We start from the raw sequence: 16,767 nt of genomic DNA, 5'->3' as shown, positions 1-16,767 counted from the left end.
ATAATGAATATAATTTTTCAAAATGTATATTAACTTTAAGCTTTAATATATTTTATTGGATAAAAAATTGTATTACAGTCAATATAAAAGTAAAATCACAGTTCCTGTAAAACTGTGAATTCCTAAAATAACTGTAATCACAGACAACTAGAAAGGTCATGTAAACACATTGGTTATAAAAAGTGTAAACCCTGAACAGCATTGTTATTAAAACTTATGGAATTATTTAGTATAGTATAGTATAGTATATATATATATATATATATATATATATATATAAACCATTCTTAGTTTTTGTAAATAAAAAAGTTTGAAAATAAGCAGCTTTGTCACAGCAGAATTATCAGAAATATATTGTGGGGCCTTCGATATTGCCCCAAAAGTTGAGCACCACTGATTTAGGCAGACTTGTTTCCACTCAAATGTACCATGGTTTATTATGGGATGAATATAGTATCAAAATGATTAACACGTGGAAGCTCTATAATCCATGAACTTGATAAAGGTTGCATATATTGTTTTACAATCTACAACCAAATGCCTTTCAACTTGCGTGTGCAAAATTCTAAATTGAATGATTGTGTAGCAATTTGTACAAATAGAGACATTTTTGTGAATACAAATGTATTCTTTTGTATTAGTGTATCATATAATTTGCGCATGCAACACAGAAGATATGCGTTTGTGGATCAGATGACACGCGTTCATTCATTGACGTCTTTTCTGAGTCTATCTCTTTTGATTCATTTGGATTTTGAGACTTTCCTTTCGCGGTTTTTAAGCATTTCACAACCCACACACAAACTACAAATGAATAGGCCTGGTGCTAATTATTAATGTGTGCACAACTACCCATTTATTTGACAAATTCACAAATGTGCGTCACTACATTTAAACTAATACAACTTGTGTGTGCAAAATCCAGAAATGCGTGAATGTGCAGCATTTTGTACAAATAGAGACATAGTTGTTCATACAAAACCTCGATTTTGTATTAAAGTAAGTCAGAATATTTGCATGCAACAAGTAAGATGTGCATTTGTGGATCAGGTGACACGCGAGCATTCATTGACTCGTATCTGAGTCAATGCTGTTTGTTTCATTTGGATTTTGATACTTTCATTTCGCCGGTTTAGCCTTGCACAATCCACACACACACACACACACACACACACACACACACACAGCTGTCTGAGAAAACCTGCTAACTTACCCACTAGATGGCAGTATGTGCTAAAACAGACAACGGCACCGTAAGCAAGCGTTCTTTTCTCATTTAATACGCTAAATGTGGCTTAAGAAAGTGATATTGAAGCGCCAAATTTAGTACACAATATAGGCCTAACTTATTAATAAAGCATACTTAGTAGAGGCAAACAGATTATGAACAACACCCATAATGTGTGCGCGCGCGCGTGTGGTTTAACGGCTGTCATTGGAGTGTACTTAAAGGTGCTGTATGTAGTTTTCTCTAGCGGTGATGTTTCAGATTGCAACCAATCATTTTACAAGCGTGTGCTCTTGCGCGTGCTCGAATTTATGAGTGAACACTTCCAACCTGACTGAGATGCAACACACCGGAGAAAGCATCACACAACATGCTGGAAACTAAGGTAAACTCCCACTGCAACATTACAATAATAGGCTACTTTTATCAGCTTGACGTTGAACTAATGCTCCATGCTCGTGCCATGATAAGTATGGAACCCTAGCAACCGTGCCGAATTTTGCCACTGCAAGCACCACTTCACATTTTCTTCAGGAAATGTACATTCTAGGTTTGTAGATAAGGTTTCTCCATGATTCAAATGCCCTGCCGATGTTGAGCCGTGTTTTTTCACCCGAAGTTCATCCGATTCACGTCTGGCCTTATGAGAAGAAAAAAACTTTTTTATTTTTTTATCAATATGTTGAGTTTGTGTTGGAGTCTGTGTTGTGCTGGGAGCAGGTCGTTTCTTAGTGTTATCAGACATGTCATAAGTTGTATAAGTCATAAGTCCATGTCATAAGTTGCAGTGTCGGTCGCTGTTGAGTGCAAAGTATTTTTTACAGTCTATGGTGTAAAGTCAGTATAGGCTAGACAAGGCTAGAGGCTCGGGAGCGCGGTCACTGGATTTCGCGGTAAATCCGACCTGGCACCTTCACATAAAAATAAGAATACTTGCTTTCCGAGGTAATAGCAAAACCCGCAAAGTGGATCATTTTAATGTGAGATTACAACCCCTTCACACACAGGCTATAAAAAAAGGATTCATTTTAGTAGAAAAGTTACATACAGCACCTTTAAAAGTGATTTGTCCACGAAAATGTCTTACGATTTCAGGATAATTTCTTAATTGCAACAAATCAATCAGTCCAATGAAAACAATCCAGTGAACGAACGAAGTTTTAAAAAAGTGTAATTTGCCATCACTGCTCGACTGTCACCGGCGGTTCGCAATCGCATCATTCTAAAATTCAAACAGAAACAAATAACAAATAGCAAATACTTCTGCGGTCTGTTTTTTTTTACCAGGCAGTTTCTCATTCGCGATGATGAAGGAAAATAGCTCAAGTGGTCAGGGGAAAACAAGCTGGACGGAACTTAAAGATCTCGTAAAAGGAAGACGATCAGCATATGTTGAAGGGAACGAAAATGAAGAGAAAAAGGAAGCTGAAGGTGAAACCCACGGCTGGGTCTTGAACCCACGGAGTAACTTCAGGTAAGTTAAGTTAATGTAACGTTAACACAGACTCACTAGCCTGGAAACTAACGCTCACCATTTTTCATATTAACCAAGCTAACATAATTCAGTTTCTAATTATTCAGCATCAGCATAAGGTAACGTAACTTAATTAGAAGTGTGATCGTTGTAACGTAAAAAATATATATTTATTTAGGCTATTATGGCGTCTTATTTTATCTCTAGACGGTTATTAAGAGTGAACATGAATGACAGACGTCGATAACTGATTACACTGAACAAATATTTGTAATATCTTAATAAAATCAAACACAATTTATACATATTTCACATTCACATTTTTAATACACGCGATTAAATGTAAATAAAAATAAGTAATATAAAATGTAGCTGCTAATGATAAAATAAAATAAAAATGTACACTTACAATTGAAATTAATTGAAATTAAATTGAAATTAAATTATTAGTGCTACTAATGATACTATGTGATATGTACCATGTTTTTGCATGGTAATTCAAGGTATAAAGTCTTCTTTGGCATTATCACTATTTATTTAAATAAATACATATGTTGGCATGAGGATGTAATGTCTTCTTGTGTCTGTCAATGTGCCATTAATGCCATCACAGTGATCTAAAAAGAAATGTTAAAATTGGCCTTTTTCTGTCTTTTAGGCACTACTATCTTGTGTATATGGTGGTCTTAACATTTGTGAACCTTGTAACGATTCCTCTGGATGTGGCATTTTCTGATGATTTGCATGGAAGTGCCCACAAATACTGGGTGGCTTTCAATGTATTCTCAGACCTCCTGTTTTGTGTTGATGTTGGCCTTAATTTTCGAATGGGCATTTTCAGTGAAGACGGTCAGGTATGAACATGCCTTCATTGTCTTGTATGTCTATAGTGTAATATGATTTATTATGGCTTTACCTTTCTAAAATATGGTTAAAAATGGATACAATGCATTCCTGTTTCTGTCTAGGTCATCCTTGATCCGAAATTAAAGGATTTCAGGTCTTGGTTTGTTCCTGATGTGATGGCTGCATTTCCGCTCGACACTATCATTATTATTGTGGTAATTGTATTCATCAGTTAATATCACTCACACTGATCAAATTGTAGAGATACTTCTTACAGTACAACCAATTCACCACAGGAGCATTTTGATCACGCTGACACTACTTCACTGATGGCTTCGGAGTTGGTGCAGATACTCATGTTTGTGAGGATTCTCAGTATGATCCGTTTACTCCGTGTGCCAAAGCTTCTGAGATCCTGGTTTGAATTGGAAAGTGTAAGTTTCAGCACAACTCACTGTCATGTTTATGCAAGAAATTTTCAATGGCAATATGTTCATACTGTACAGCCAGAGGAGAACTTTCCTTGCCACAGTCACCTTTGGCTTGCTCACGGGGGGAAACATAATAAATGAAAGAAGGCACAATTTGTTATGAAACTTTAAACGGAACTTCCAAGAACCTTCCGAGCAACTCAAGAACCCAAAACAGCCTAAATAGTATTTAATAATAACATTTAAAAAAAAGTAAAAATAAGATGAAAGGATTTTTTATTTCATTTTTGTAGTATTTTCTCATATTTGTCCTCCTCTGTCATAACACGATAAACCAGCAAGCAACAGGATATTTTTGGTTGTACAGTGAGGAAAATAAGTATTTGAACACCCTGCTATTTTGCAAGTTCTCCCACTTGGAAATCATGGAGGGGTCTGAAATTGTCATCGTACGTGCATGTCCACTGTGAGAGACATAATCTAAAAAAAAAAAATCCAGAAATCACAATGTATGATTTTTTAACAATTTATTTGTATGATACAGCTGCAAATAAGTATTTGAACACCTGTCTATCAGCTAGAATTCTGACCCTCAAAGACCTGTTAGTCTGCCTTTAAAATGTCCACCTCCACTCCATTTATTATCCTAAATTAGATGCACCTGTTTGAGGTCGTTAGCTGCATAAAGACACCTGTCCACCCCATACAATCAGTAAGAATCCAACTACTAACATGGCCAAGACCGAAGAGCTGTCCAAAGACACTAGAGACAAAATTGTACACCTCCACAAGGCTGGAAAGGGCTACGGGGAAATTGCCAAGCAGCTTGGTGAAAAAAGGTCCACTGTTGGAGCAATCATTAGAAAATGGAAGAAGCTAAACATGACTGTCAATCTCCCTCGGACTGGGGCTCCATGCAAGCTCTCACCTCGTGGGGTCTCAATGATCCTAAGAAAGGTGAGAAATCAGCCCAGAACTACACGGGGGGAGCTGGTCAATGACCTGAAAAGAGCTGGGACCACCGTTTCCAAGGTTACTGTTGGTAATACACTAAGACGTCATGGTTTGAAATCATGCATGGCACGGAAGGTTCCCCTGCTTAAACCAGCACATGTCAAGGCCCGTCTTAAGTTTGCCAATGACCATTTGGATGATCCAGAGGAGTCATGGGAGAAAGTCATGTGGTCAGATGAGACCAAAATAGAACTTTTTGGTCATAATTCCACTTAACGTGTTTGGAGGAAGAAGAATGATGAGTACCATCCCAAGAACACCATCCCTACTGTGAAGCATGGGGGTGGTAGCATCATGCTTTGGGGGTGTTTTTCTGCACATGGGACAGGGCGACTGCACTGTATTAAGGAGAGGATGACCGGGGCCATGTATTGCGAGATTTTGGGGAACAACCTCCCTCCCTCAGTTAGAGCATTGAAGATGGGTCGAGGCTGGGTCTTCCAACATGACAATGACCCGAAGCACACAGCCAGGATAACCAAGGAGTGGCTCTGTAAGAAGCATATCAAGGTTCTGGCGTGGCCTAGCCAGTCTCCAGACCTAAACCCAATAGAGAATCTTTGGAGGGAGCTCAAACTCCGTGTTTCTCAGCGACAGCCCAGAAACCTGACTGATCTAGAGAAGATCTGTGTGGAGGAGTGGGCCAAAATCCCTCTTAAAGTGTGTGCAAACCTGGTGAAAAACTACAAGAAACGTTTGACCTCTGTAATTGCAAACAAAGGCTACTGTACCAAATATTAACATTGATTTTCTCAGGTGTTCAAATACTTATTTGCAGCTGTGTCATACAAATAAATAGTTAAAAAATCATACATTGTGATTTCTGGATTTTTTTTTTTTTTTTTAGATTATGTCTCTCACAGTGGACATGCACCAACGATGACAATTTCAGACCCCTCCATGATTTCTAAGTGGGAGAACTTGCAAAATAGCAGGGTGTTCAAATACTTATTTTCCTCACTGTATTTTGTACACCATTACTGTTCTATGGATACTTTATGTTTTATTATCTATCATATTAGGTGTCTGATGTACAGCTTGAAGTCAAGAAGTTATTCAGGGTTGTCTTAGTTTTCCTGATGATGGTCCTCATTTGGCACTGGAACACTTGCGTTCAGTACTTCATATCTGGAATGGAAGAGTTTCCCCAAGACTGCTGGGTTGTAAGAGAGAAAATTGAGGTATGTCTTATTTTTTATTGCTTATGCAGGCATTTGTTTGATATGATGTGTTCAACATGTCTTCCTTTTTTTCTGTTAAATTTTGCAGAATACCTCGATCGGGGAAAAATACTCCTATGCTTCCTCCAGAGCTTTCTCTCAAATGGTCTGGAGATCAACTGACTCACCAACACGTACGCCGCACAACATTCTTTCCACATTCATTATTTTTTTGAGAAATGATAATCAATCTGATAATCAGTCTTTAGTACAGCATCACTTTTACGATCAGGATTTGGGATTTTTTTTCAAACCTGTGATACAAAGTTAGTTAATCTATGATGTGCTGTTACTTTTAAGTGATCAGACATGTGATTTCCATCTGCCAGATGAAAACAAAAAAAACAATGGCTTAGCCATGCCATCATGGCACCCTAGCATTGTGGCATAAAGTTTTGCATGAGCAAACACCACTGAAAAAAAGTAGTTTACATTGAACTAACGTGATTCCCTTTTGTTTGTTTTTGTAGGTGTGGATGAACGGTGGATAGCTATTGTAAGTATGGTGATTGGATATATAATGTGTTCTGCATTTATTTCTTGGGTGATCAACGCATTTGGGAGCATGTCTGCAACTGGCAATGCATACAAGGTAAAGGTGAATTTTAAGAGTTAAAATTAAAGCTGTTTGTTTATTGTTTGTATTTAAGTTTGTTTATTCAACAAATAAATACAAGGCGGCTCTGATGATATTATGCCATGATATATAAATATTTCAGATAAACCAGCTACAATCCTCCACAATGTTCCAAAAGCTGCCCAGAGTGTTGCGCCAACGTACCACTGCCCAGTACAAGTGGCACTGGGAGAAGAAAAACATCCTTGACATCGTGTCAAAACAGCTCAGAAAGGTTTCTAATTGATTCATAAATATAAACTTCAGATAACAAACAATACGGTTTTCTGCTGTTCAAACAATCATTTGGCTCAAACAGTATCTTTTATAGAAATAATTTTTAATAGTGCTATGTTTTCTGTTTCAAAGGATATCATGGCAGAAATATGCTCCAACCTGTTGAACAAAGGCATGTTTTTGTCGCTTAACAAAGAATTCACCGAAGCCATCTTGATGAAGTTGGACTATGAGTTCTTCAATGCTGGTGACATCATCGTTCATCAGAATGCTCAACCCGACAAAATGTTCTTCATCGACTGTGGACGGGTGCTTGTGAAGAACGAGGCTTTCAAAATGGAGCTGTGTGATGGAGATCACTTTGGAGGTGATGTATGAGAAACTTACTGTTGTGTGAATCGGTTGAGAAGTAGTCTCGTGTAAAGGTTCGGCATAAAGTCTGGTCCACATTGCAGTGCTAGTCAAGTCAAATTTAGCGCTTTTCAGATACACATTGTTTTAAAGCAGCTTTACAGAAAATCATGTTAATGGTTATAATATCTGAATTTCTGCATGCCTCTGATAGTCACATTTATCAGATAATATAAGCGATAATATAGTTTACATTTTGCAACAATACAAGCAATAAAGCCGTTGAGATCTGCTATATACATTATGCTGATACTGTATGAATGCGAATAAAGTTGGACATGCTTAAATATCCAACCTTTTATAAAAAGTGTTATAACATTTTGCAATGAAATAAAAAATCAGGCACCCGAGACTTTTTAATTAGTTTCAGCTGCCTGATTTTTATATATATACATGCACACACATAATAGATATTATGTAATATACAATATATATGTTAAATATATATATATATATATATATATATATACAGTGAGGAAAATAAGTATTTGAACACCCTGCTATTTTGCAAGTTCTCCCACTTAGAAATCATGGAGGGGTCTGAAATTGTCATCGTAGGTGCATGTCCACTGTGAGAGACATAATCTAAAAAAAAAAATCCAGAAATCACAATGTATGATTTTTTAACTATTTATTTGTATGATACAGCTGCAAATAAGTATTTGAACACCTGAGAAAATCAATGTTAATATTTGGTACAGTAGCCTTTGTTTGCAATTACAGAGGTCAAACGTTTCCTGTAGTTTTTCACCAGGTTTGCACACACTACAGGAGGGATTTTGGCCCACTCCTCCACACAGATCTTCTCTAGATCAGTCAGGTTTCTGGGCTGTCGCTGAGAAACACGGAGTTTGAGCTCCCTCCAAAGATTCTCTATTGGGTTTAGGTCTGGAGACTGGCTAGGCCACGCCAGAACCTTGATATGCTTCTTACAGAGCCACTCCTTGGTTATCCTGGCTGTGTGCTTCGGGTCATTGTCATGTTGGAAGACCCAGCCTCGACCCATCTTCAATGCTCTAACTGAGGGAAGGAGGTTGTTCCCCAAAATCTCGCAATACATGGCCCCGGTCATCCTCTCCTTAATACAGTGCAGTCGCCCTGTCCCATGTGCAGAAAAACACCCCCAAAGCATGATGCTACCACCCCCATGCTTCACAGTAGGGATGGTGTTCTTGGGATGGTACTCATCATTCTTCTTCCTCCAAACACGTTCAGTGGAATTATGACCAAAAAGCTCTATTTTGGTCTCATCTGACCACATGACTTTCTCCCATGACTCCTCTGGATCATCCAAATGGTCATTGGCAAACTTAAGACGGGCCTTGACATGTGCTGGTTTAAGCAGGGGAACCTTCCGTGCCATGCATGATTTCAAACCATGAAGTCTTAGTGTATTACCAACAGTAACCTTGGAAACGGTGGTCCCAGCTCTTTTCAGGTCATTGACCAGCTCCTCCCGTGTAGTTCTGGGCTGATTTCTCACCTTTCTTAGGATCATTGAGACCCCACGAGGTGAGATCTTGCATGGAGCCCCAGTCCGAGGGAGATTGACAGTCATGTTTAGCTTCTTCCATTTTCTAATGATTGCTCCAACAGTGGACCTTTTTTCACCAAGCTGCTTGGCAATTTCCCCGTAGCCCTTTCCAGCCTTGTGGAGGTGTACAATTTTGTCTCTAGTGTCTTTGGACAGCTCTTTGGTCTTGGCCATGTTAGTAGTTGGATTCTTACTGATTGTATGGGGTGGACAGGTGTCTTTATGCAGCTAACGACCTCAAACAGGTGCATCTAATTTAGGATAATAAATGGAGTGGAGGTGGACATTTTAAAGGCAGACTAACAGGTCTTTGAGGGTCAGAATTGTAGCTGATAGACAGGTGTTCAAATACTTATTTGCAGCTTTATCATACAAATAAATAGTTAAAAAATCATATATTGTGACTTCTGGATTTTTTTTTTTTATTATGTCTCTCACAGTGGACATGCACCTACGATGACAATTTCAGACCCCTCCATGATTTCCAAGTGGGAGAACTTGCAAAATAGCAGGGTGTTCAAATACTTATTTTCCTCACTGTATATATATATATATATATATATATATACTGTGTATATATATATGTATATGTTAAAAAATATGCTATTTTATATGCTATTTAAATATTCAAGAACAAGAACATTTGGACATCAAAACATGCTCACTTAGTGTGTTTAGTGTTTAAACTTTTGCTTTAAATGCAATTTGTTTCATATCAAAAGGAACCTCTTGTCTGTCGCTACGTTGTCAGTTTCCTCTTTACTCTGCAATGTTTTTCACTGCATGAGAAAACCGACGTGTGGTGTGAGAGCGTGAGAACAGCGTCAATTACATGAGTTTACATAAGGGTTGTGTCGGTCTGTACTGAACTGACACAACCCTTACTCGAAAATGCTCAAAATTAGATTACAGAGCTTGCCACATCAAGAAAATGTTTTCCCAGTTTTGTGTGCAGTATTGATCAGATGGTCAGTCAGATAATCTTTGCTGTGAAACTCCAATGCGTTTTAAACAACCAGCCTCATACTCACCATTTTAAGTTTTGTGTTTCTGCAGAGATCAGCTTCCTGTTTGGTGGAAGGCAGTTGGCCACAGTTTCTGCACTGACCACCTGCAGCCTTTTCACCCTGTCATTACAAGAGTTTCAGGAGATTGAGGAAGAGTTCCCACATGTTGTGAACGAACTGAGGGGAGCAGCTCAACAGCATGAAAATGATCTAGAAAGTAAGTCTTGCACTATGAGTCGCTTTGTACGATCATCGGGAGGGGGCATGTTCGGTTCACTTAGTTTTGTCATGGCCATGACACATTAACTTGTGGTCACGATGATCATTTTAGCTAACGCATCCTTCGGATATTTGAATCTCGTTCATCAAAATGAACAAATCTTTTTTTCCGAGTTATTTCGTTCATTTCAGCAGAATGTATTTAAAATGTTACATGTTAGCCAAATTCCCCAAACACATCAAATGTTGATCGCATTTAGAATAAGAAAAAAATTGCAATGCAAGGAAAAGGCCAAATTCTGATTAATTGATCTTGGTCTTCAGGCTATGCAGTCTGTTAGTTTACCTCACCTCCCGAAGCTGTTCGTTCATCCCGTGACATCCTCATAAACTGAGCTTTGCAGTCTGTAGTACCGGATACAGAATTGATTACGGTAGTTCATGTTTCGAGTCTATCGACTTCGGGTTCGAGTCATTCGTTCATCACGTGACAGAACAATGAAAGACTTAGAATTAAAGACTCGGACCCGAACCCGAAGACTCGAGAGATGAACTAATAATTTCTGTTTCCAGTACAGAACCTAGTGGATGTTGCACATGCGCGGTCAACACAAAATCAACAAATCACTCTCTGAGACAACTCGGCAGTCCCGAGTCATATTACACTGTGTGCTAACTACACTCAACGCGCGATAAAAGGTTATTTTCCATGTTAATCAGAGTTTTTGTCCTAACCAGCCGCGATGGCGGCACGTTTCTATTTTTCTGCGACGTCGCGCTGGAACAACAAACACAAAGTGTGGCAATGATTTATGTGCTTTATTTAATGTTAAAAGTGTGTAATGTGACTTTGAATATCATTTAGTGCTCCAGCTTTGTAGCTGTAAAAGCAACAATGGATAATTCACCTCAGATCTTGAAATGAAACAAATGGAAACAAGAACGTTCAAACTGTGAACAAACAAGTATATTCTTTGTTACGGCCTAAGCCTTATGAGTGTTGTATTTGTATTTTGTATCTGTTTCTGTGCTCTGATTAGTTTCTTTCTCTTCTTTCTCTTGTTAGGCTCCGCCCCTGCACACCTGTGCCCCGTTGCTCTAATGGCTCCTGTTGAGTATAGAAGAAGAGTGTGAAACAGAATGAGGCGCAGCGGTGAAACCCGGCTAGCCTTCTAATAAATGTTTAAACTGCACTTTTCCTCGCTTGTCCTTTTTATGTTGCTTACCCCTTTTCCAACGAGCATTTTAAAAACAGGGGTTCGTAACATCTTAGGCTACTGAGTTACTAAAATAATCTTTTGTCAATGTATTTTCAATAATGTTTAAATGGTGTAATATTTATGAATTTGATTATGTAGCCATCTTATCCATTTTCTTGCGAGTGCCGCCAAGATTACTCTCTGGTGCTGTGAACCTAAGTCTATTCTCAGGATATTTTTATACCCTACAATTTTTAATCGTTTAAATATTTGCAAAGGATGGAAATCGACCCAAACAATCTGTAAAATAGTTTAAATGTGCCTTATCCATCACATTCCGTGGCTGTTATTGGTTCATCATTACCATAGTCGAGTCCCAAAATAGATAAATAGCCTTGGATAAGATGCAGTAGGCATTTTTGAGGAAAAGTACTTCAAGTGTTGTTTCTATATGATTTTTAGGTGCTGAATCCATTTCTGCCGTATAACAAGTTGTAAACATCACTGTTTTGGCATAAACAATAAAAACAAAATGGCTGCCAAAAAAAAAAAAAAAAACGTTTTAATGCATTTATTGCAGTTTAAACATTAAACATTATAACTAAACTATGCATTCTCAGAATATTTAAACGTAAACAATGAAAAAACAACATTAACATGAAAGGGACAGTTTTTAATGGCTGCTGGAATTATGCCAAGGTACCAAGGTACACTGGGAAGCATATATCAGTGGAAATATGCAATTATGCCCAGCCCGAAGGGGGGAACTTGGAATACACATGACCCCAGGGGGCTGCATATTGAGAATCACTGGGGTGTCCAGCCGCAGGTGGAATATTTCAAACCCAGGGGTGGCAAGGTGGCTTGCCGAGGGAAAGACACATGCTCAGAGAGGCTTACAGTGTACTACACGCGTGGGGGTCGCCCAGAGGCCGTGTTAGGTGTCGCCCAGCCTGCAGCTCTACAGATGTCTGTTAGCGAGGCGCCATGCGCTAGAGCCCAAGAGGATGCCACACTCCGGGTGGAGTGGGCCGTCACACCAAGGGGGCATGGTCGACCTTGCTGCTGGTAAGCCAAAGCAATGGCGTCCACTATCCAGTGAGACAACCTTTGCTTGGAGAGAGCCTTTCCCTTCAGCTTCCCACCATGACAGACAAAGAGCTGGTCTGAAGTCCTGAAACACTGCGTTCTGTCTACGTAAGCATGGAGGGTGCGTACTGGACAGAGCAGTGCCAAGGCTGGGTCTGCCTCCTCCGAGGGCAGCGCTTGCAGATTCACCACCTGGTCTCGAAAGGGTGTGGTGGGTACCTTGGGCACATATCCAGGCCGGGGTCTCAGGATCACATAAGAGTTAGCCGGTCCAAATTCCAGGCACGCTTCGTCAACCGAAAATGCCTGCAGGTCCCCTACCCTCTTGATGGAGGCCAATGCAACCAGGAGTACTGTCTTCATAGACGGGAACTTAAGCTCCACTGATTGCAGAGGCTCAAAGGGAGCACTCTGCAGAGCAGTTAAAACCACTGAGAGGTCCCAAGAGGGAACGAGAGGAGGGCGAGGAGGATTCAGTCTCCTCGCTCCTCTCAGGAAACTGATGATCAGGTCGTGTTTTCCAATGGACTTACCATCAACTGCATCATGATGTGTGGCAATGGCGGCACCATACACTTTCAGGGTGGAGGGAGACAGCCTTCGCTCCAACCCTTCTTGCAGGAAGGAAAGCACGACACTGATCGGGCCTTTCGTGGGTTCTTGAAGTTTAGAAGAACACCAGTTGACGAAGAGGTTCCACTTCAACACATAGGCATGTCTCATGGACGATGCTCTAGCGGAAGTGATGGTAGCCACCACCGCTGGTGGTAGGATACTCAAACCTGCCTCGTCCCGTCCAGGAACCACACATGGAGATTTCAAAGATCGGGACGAGGGTGCCATAGGGTGCCCCGTCCCTGAGAAAGCAGGTTCTTTCTCAGAGGAATTGGCCAGGGAGGTGCTGTCGCGAGGAGTACTAGTTCTTGGAACCAGGTGCGGTTGTGCCAATACGGGGCAACCAAAATTACCTGCTCCTCGTCCTCCCTGATCTTGCGCAAAGTCTGCGCAAGAAGGCTCACTGGGGGAAACGCATACTTGCAGAGGCCCCGCGGCCAGCTGTGCGCCAGTGCATCCGTGCCGAGCGTGCCCTCGGTCAGAGAATAAAACAGGTCACAGTGGGACGAGTCGTGGGAGGCAAACAGATCTACCTGTGCGTCCCCGAACTGATCCCAAATCAGCTGAACCGACTGGGGATGGAGTCTCCATTCTCCAGCGAGAGGCCGAAACCGAGACAGATCGGCTGCACGGTTCAGGTCTCCCGGGATATAAATGGCTCGAAGCGACCTCAGATGCTTCTGACTCCATATGAGGAGGTGGCGGGCGAGTTGCGACATCCGACGGGAGCGCAGACCACCTTGTCGGTTGATGTACGCTACTGTGGCGGTATTGTCTGATCGGACTAATACGTGCTGACCCCTGAGCAACGCACAGAAGCGGTGCAGGGCGAGACGTACAGCCTGCAACTCGAGGCAATTGACATGCCAAAGGAGCTGGGGTCTTGTCCAGGAGCCCGCGACAGCATGTCCATTGCACATGGCGCCCCAGCCCATTGTGGAGGCATCTGTTGATATAACAACATTTACATTTACATTTACATTTACATTTATTCATTTAGCTGACGCTTTTATCCAAAGCGACTTACAATTGCTATATATGTCAGAGGTCACAAGCCTCTGGAGCAACTAGGGGTTAAGTGTCTTGCTCAGGGACACATTGGTGTCTCACAGTGGATTCGAACCCGGGTCTCTCACACCAAAGGCATGTGTCTTATCCATTGCGCCACACCACCCCCCCGCCAGGAAACTCGTTCTATGGGCACTCCAGCCCATAGAAAACTGAGGTTCGTCCACGGGGTGAAGGTCTGACGGCAGGTCGAAGTCACTGGGACTCGGAGCGTGCCGTGTTGCCATGCCCACCTCGGGACTTGATCGCGAAGCGGTCTCATATGAAGCAAACCGAGCGATGTTACTGCGGCTGCGGATGCCATATGCCACAGGAGCCTCTGAAATAGTTTCAGTGGAACCGCACTCTTGCCCTCGAACTGACGAAGGCAAGTTAGCAGTGACTGCGCGCGCTCGCTCGTAAGCTGCGCGCACATGGCGACCGAGTCGATTTCCATACCGAGAAAAGAGATCCTCTGCACGGAGCAGAGTTTGCTCTTCTCCCAGTTGACCCGAAGGCCCAGACAAGCTAGGTGCCGGAGCACTAGGTCCCTGTGTTCGCAAACCTTGTCTCGAGAGTGAGCTAGGATCAGCCAGTCGTCGAGAGGAACAAGGGCTGCCTCGACAACCTTCATGAAGACGCAAGGAGACAGGGCTAGCCCGAAAGGGAGAACCGCGTACTGGTATGCCTGCCCCTCGAATTATATTATATATATATATATATATATATATACTGGTATGCCTCATTTGCATATGTAAACATGACATTTCAGAAAACTTGTAATACAAAAAATGTCTGTCTCTATGTAAGTGAAAAACTGGAAAGGTTTATGGTGATATCTATAACTTAAAATTTTTACCCTATCCACCTGTAGTGTTTCAGCTGTGAATAATGCACCTATTGTTTCAATAACAATTACAAGAAAATGGGACCCTTATTTCAATGTTATACGGTGGATCCTTATTCAGGAGACATTGAACTTTCTAAAAATGTGGTATAACAACTTTTCCTCAAAAATGCCTACAGGGTTACACAATCTTGAAGATTCGGACCTGACTACCATCATCAGTAACAAGATTAATATTCTTTATTTACACGTATCAGTTCAGAAGGTGCTATAAACATCATCATTAGGGGTTCAAGCATGAAATGCTGAAACCCTATTGTAATTGTAAGGATTTGTAAAACTGATCGTGCAGGCCAAACCGTAAGGCCTAGAGACTGGAAACCTGGCCAGATGGTAGGCCTCAATTTGGGGACAACCTATCAGAGTATGACCCTGATTGGCCCATAGGTGGCGCTACAGCAACCAAAAGTACAAAATCGCTCATAACTCTTAGACAGTTTGCCCTAGACTCAAGTGCCTTACACCACTGTGATCCCTGGCTCAAAATGGCGAAAAAATTTGCATACCGGAAATGAAATCGGAGATATACGTTTTGCCCTTCATGAGGTCTGGATTCCAATGGTATAAGCGTCTTGAGTCTTGACATACGGTCTAGGCCTCAATTTGGGGACAGCCTATCAGAGTATGACCCCGATTGGCCCATAGGTGGCGCTACAGCAACCAAAAGTACAAAATTGCTCATAACTCGTAGACCCTGTGATCCCTGGCTCAAGGCGGACAAAATGGGTATCAACAATTTCAATTGTAAATTGCCTTATCTGCTTAAAGGCCTTAAATGCTTGAACCCCGATAAATGCTGCTTGCAGCTTTAATTATTATTATTATTAATCAAGTAAACAGAATAGATGTTGTAATAAGCAAAAAGGGGAAAAAACACATTCTGTTCATTATTCTACTTCTTTCCAAGTACTTCCAGTTTTCTTTGTGGTTCTATTGGTGTTGTTAATAATATGTTTGCCTCTACAAAGTATGCTTTATTAATAAGTTAGGCCTATATTGTGTACTAAATTTGGCGCTTCAATATCACTTTCTTAAGCCACATTAAGCGTATTACATATGAGAAAAGAACGCTTGATTACGGTGCCGTTGTCTGTTTTAGCACATACTGCCATCTAGTGGTAGCAGGTTTTCTCAGACATTTGTGTGTGTGTGTGTGTGTGTGTGTGTGTGTGTGTGTGTGTGTGTGTGTGTACCTGTTTTTCTATCCCGGTGGGGACTTCAACCTGAATGCACACAGACTCGTGGGGACTCGTGTCACAGTGGGGACCTAAATTGAGGTCCACATGGGTAGGCTACACAAGCTTATAAATCATACAGAATGAGGTTTTTTGGAAATGTAAAAATGCAGAAAGTTGAGAAACGAGTCAATGAATACACGCGTGTCAGCTGATCCACAACTCTAGCATGTGAATAAACTATCTAAAAGAAGCAATACAATAATGCAATAAAACTTTTATGTTCACGCTGCCATCTTGTGGTGCTATGCAACACTTACACCTTATGTCTCCTAGTTTCTAGACTATTCTTAACCGATAGCTGACGTTTCTTTCTAAAAGTCATATGTGGATACAGTGGAGCGTTTACAAGTGTATCCGTACAATTTAGATGCATATAACACTTGTTTTGTTGATGAAAATAAAAAATGTAATGATCATTTTGATTGTGCAATGTCA

General features: G+C 40.9%; 1 protein-coding gene across 1 annotated transcript; it reads left to right on the top strand.

Moving 5' to 3' along the window:
* The first annotated feature begins 6,021 nt into the window (after nt 1-6,021).
* Nucleotides 6,022-12,352, top strand: LOC311291077 (potassium/sodium hyperpolarization-activated cyclic nucleotide-gated channel 1-like). Its single transcript, XM_084409945.1, has 6 exons — nt 6,022-6,174; nt 6,263-6,347; nt 6,684-7,064; nt 7,199-7,433; nt 10,068-10,235; nt 11,304-12,352. Exons 3-6 carry the CDS (start codon nt 6,957-6,959, stop codon nt 11,369-11,371), a joined length of 579 nt encoding a protein of 192 aa, XP_084266071.1. The 5' UTR covers nt 6,022-6,174; nt 6,263-6,347; nt 6,684-6,956; the 3' UTR covers nt 11,372-12,352.
* Nucleotides 12,353-16,767: the final 4,415 nt, after the last annotated feature.

Source organism: Rutilus rutilus (genome assembly GCF_951802725.1).
Source record: "Rutilus rutilus genome assembly, chromosome: 5".
In the NCBI taxonomy this organism is placed as follows: domain Eukaryota; kingdom Metazoa; phylum Chordata; class Actinopteri; order Cypriniformes; family Leuciscidae; genus Rutilus; species Rutilus rutilus.
This window is presented reverse-complemented; position numbering and strand designations above follow the sequence as displayed.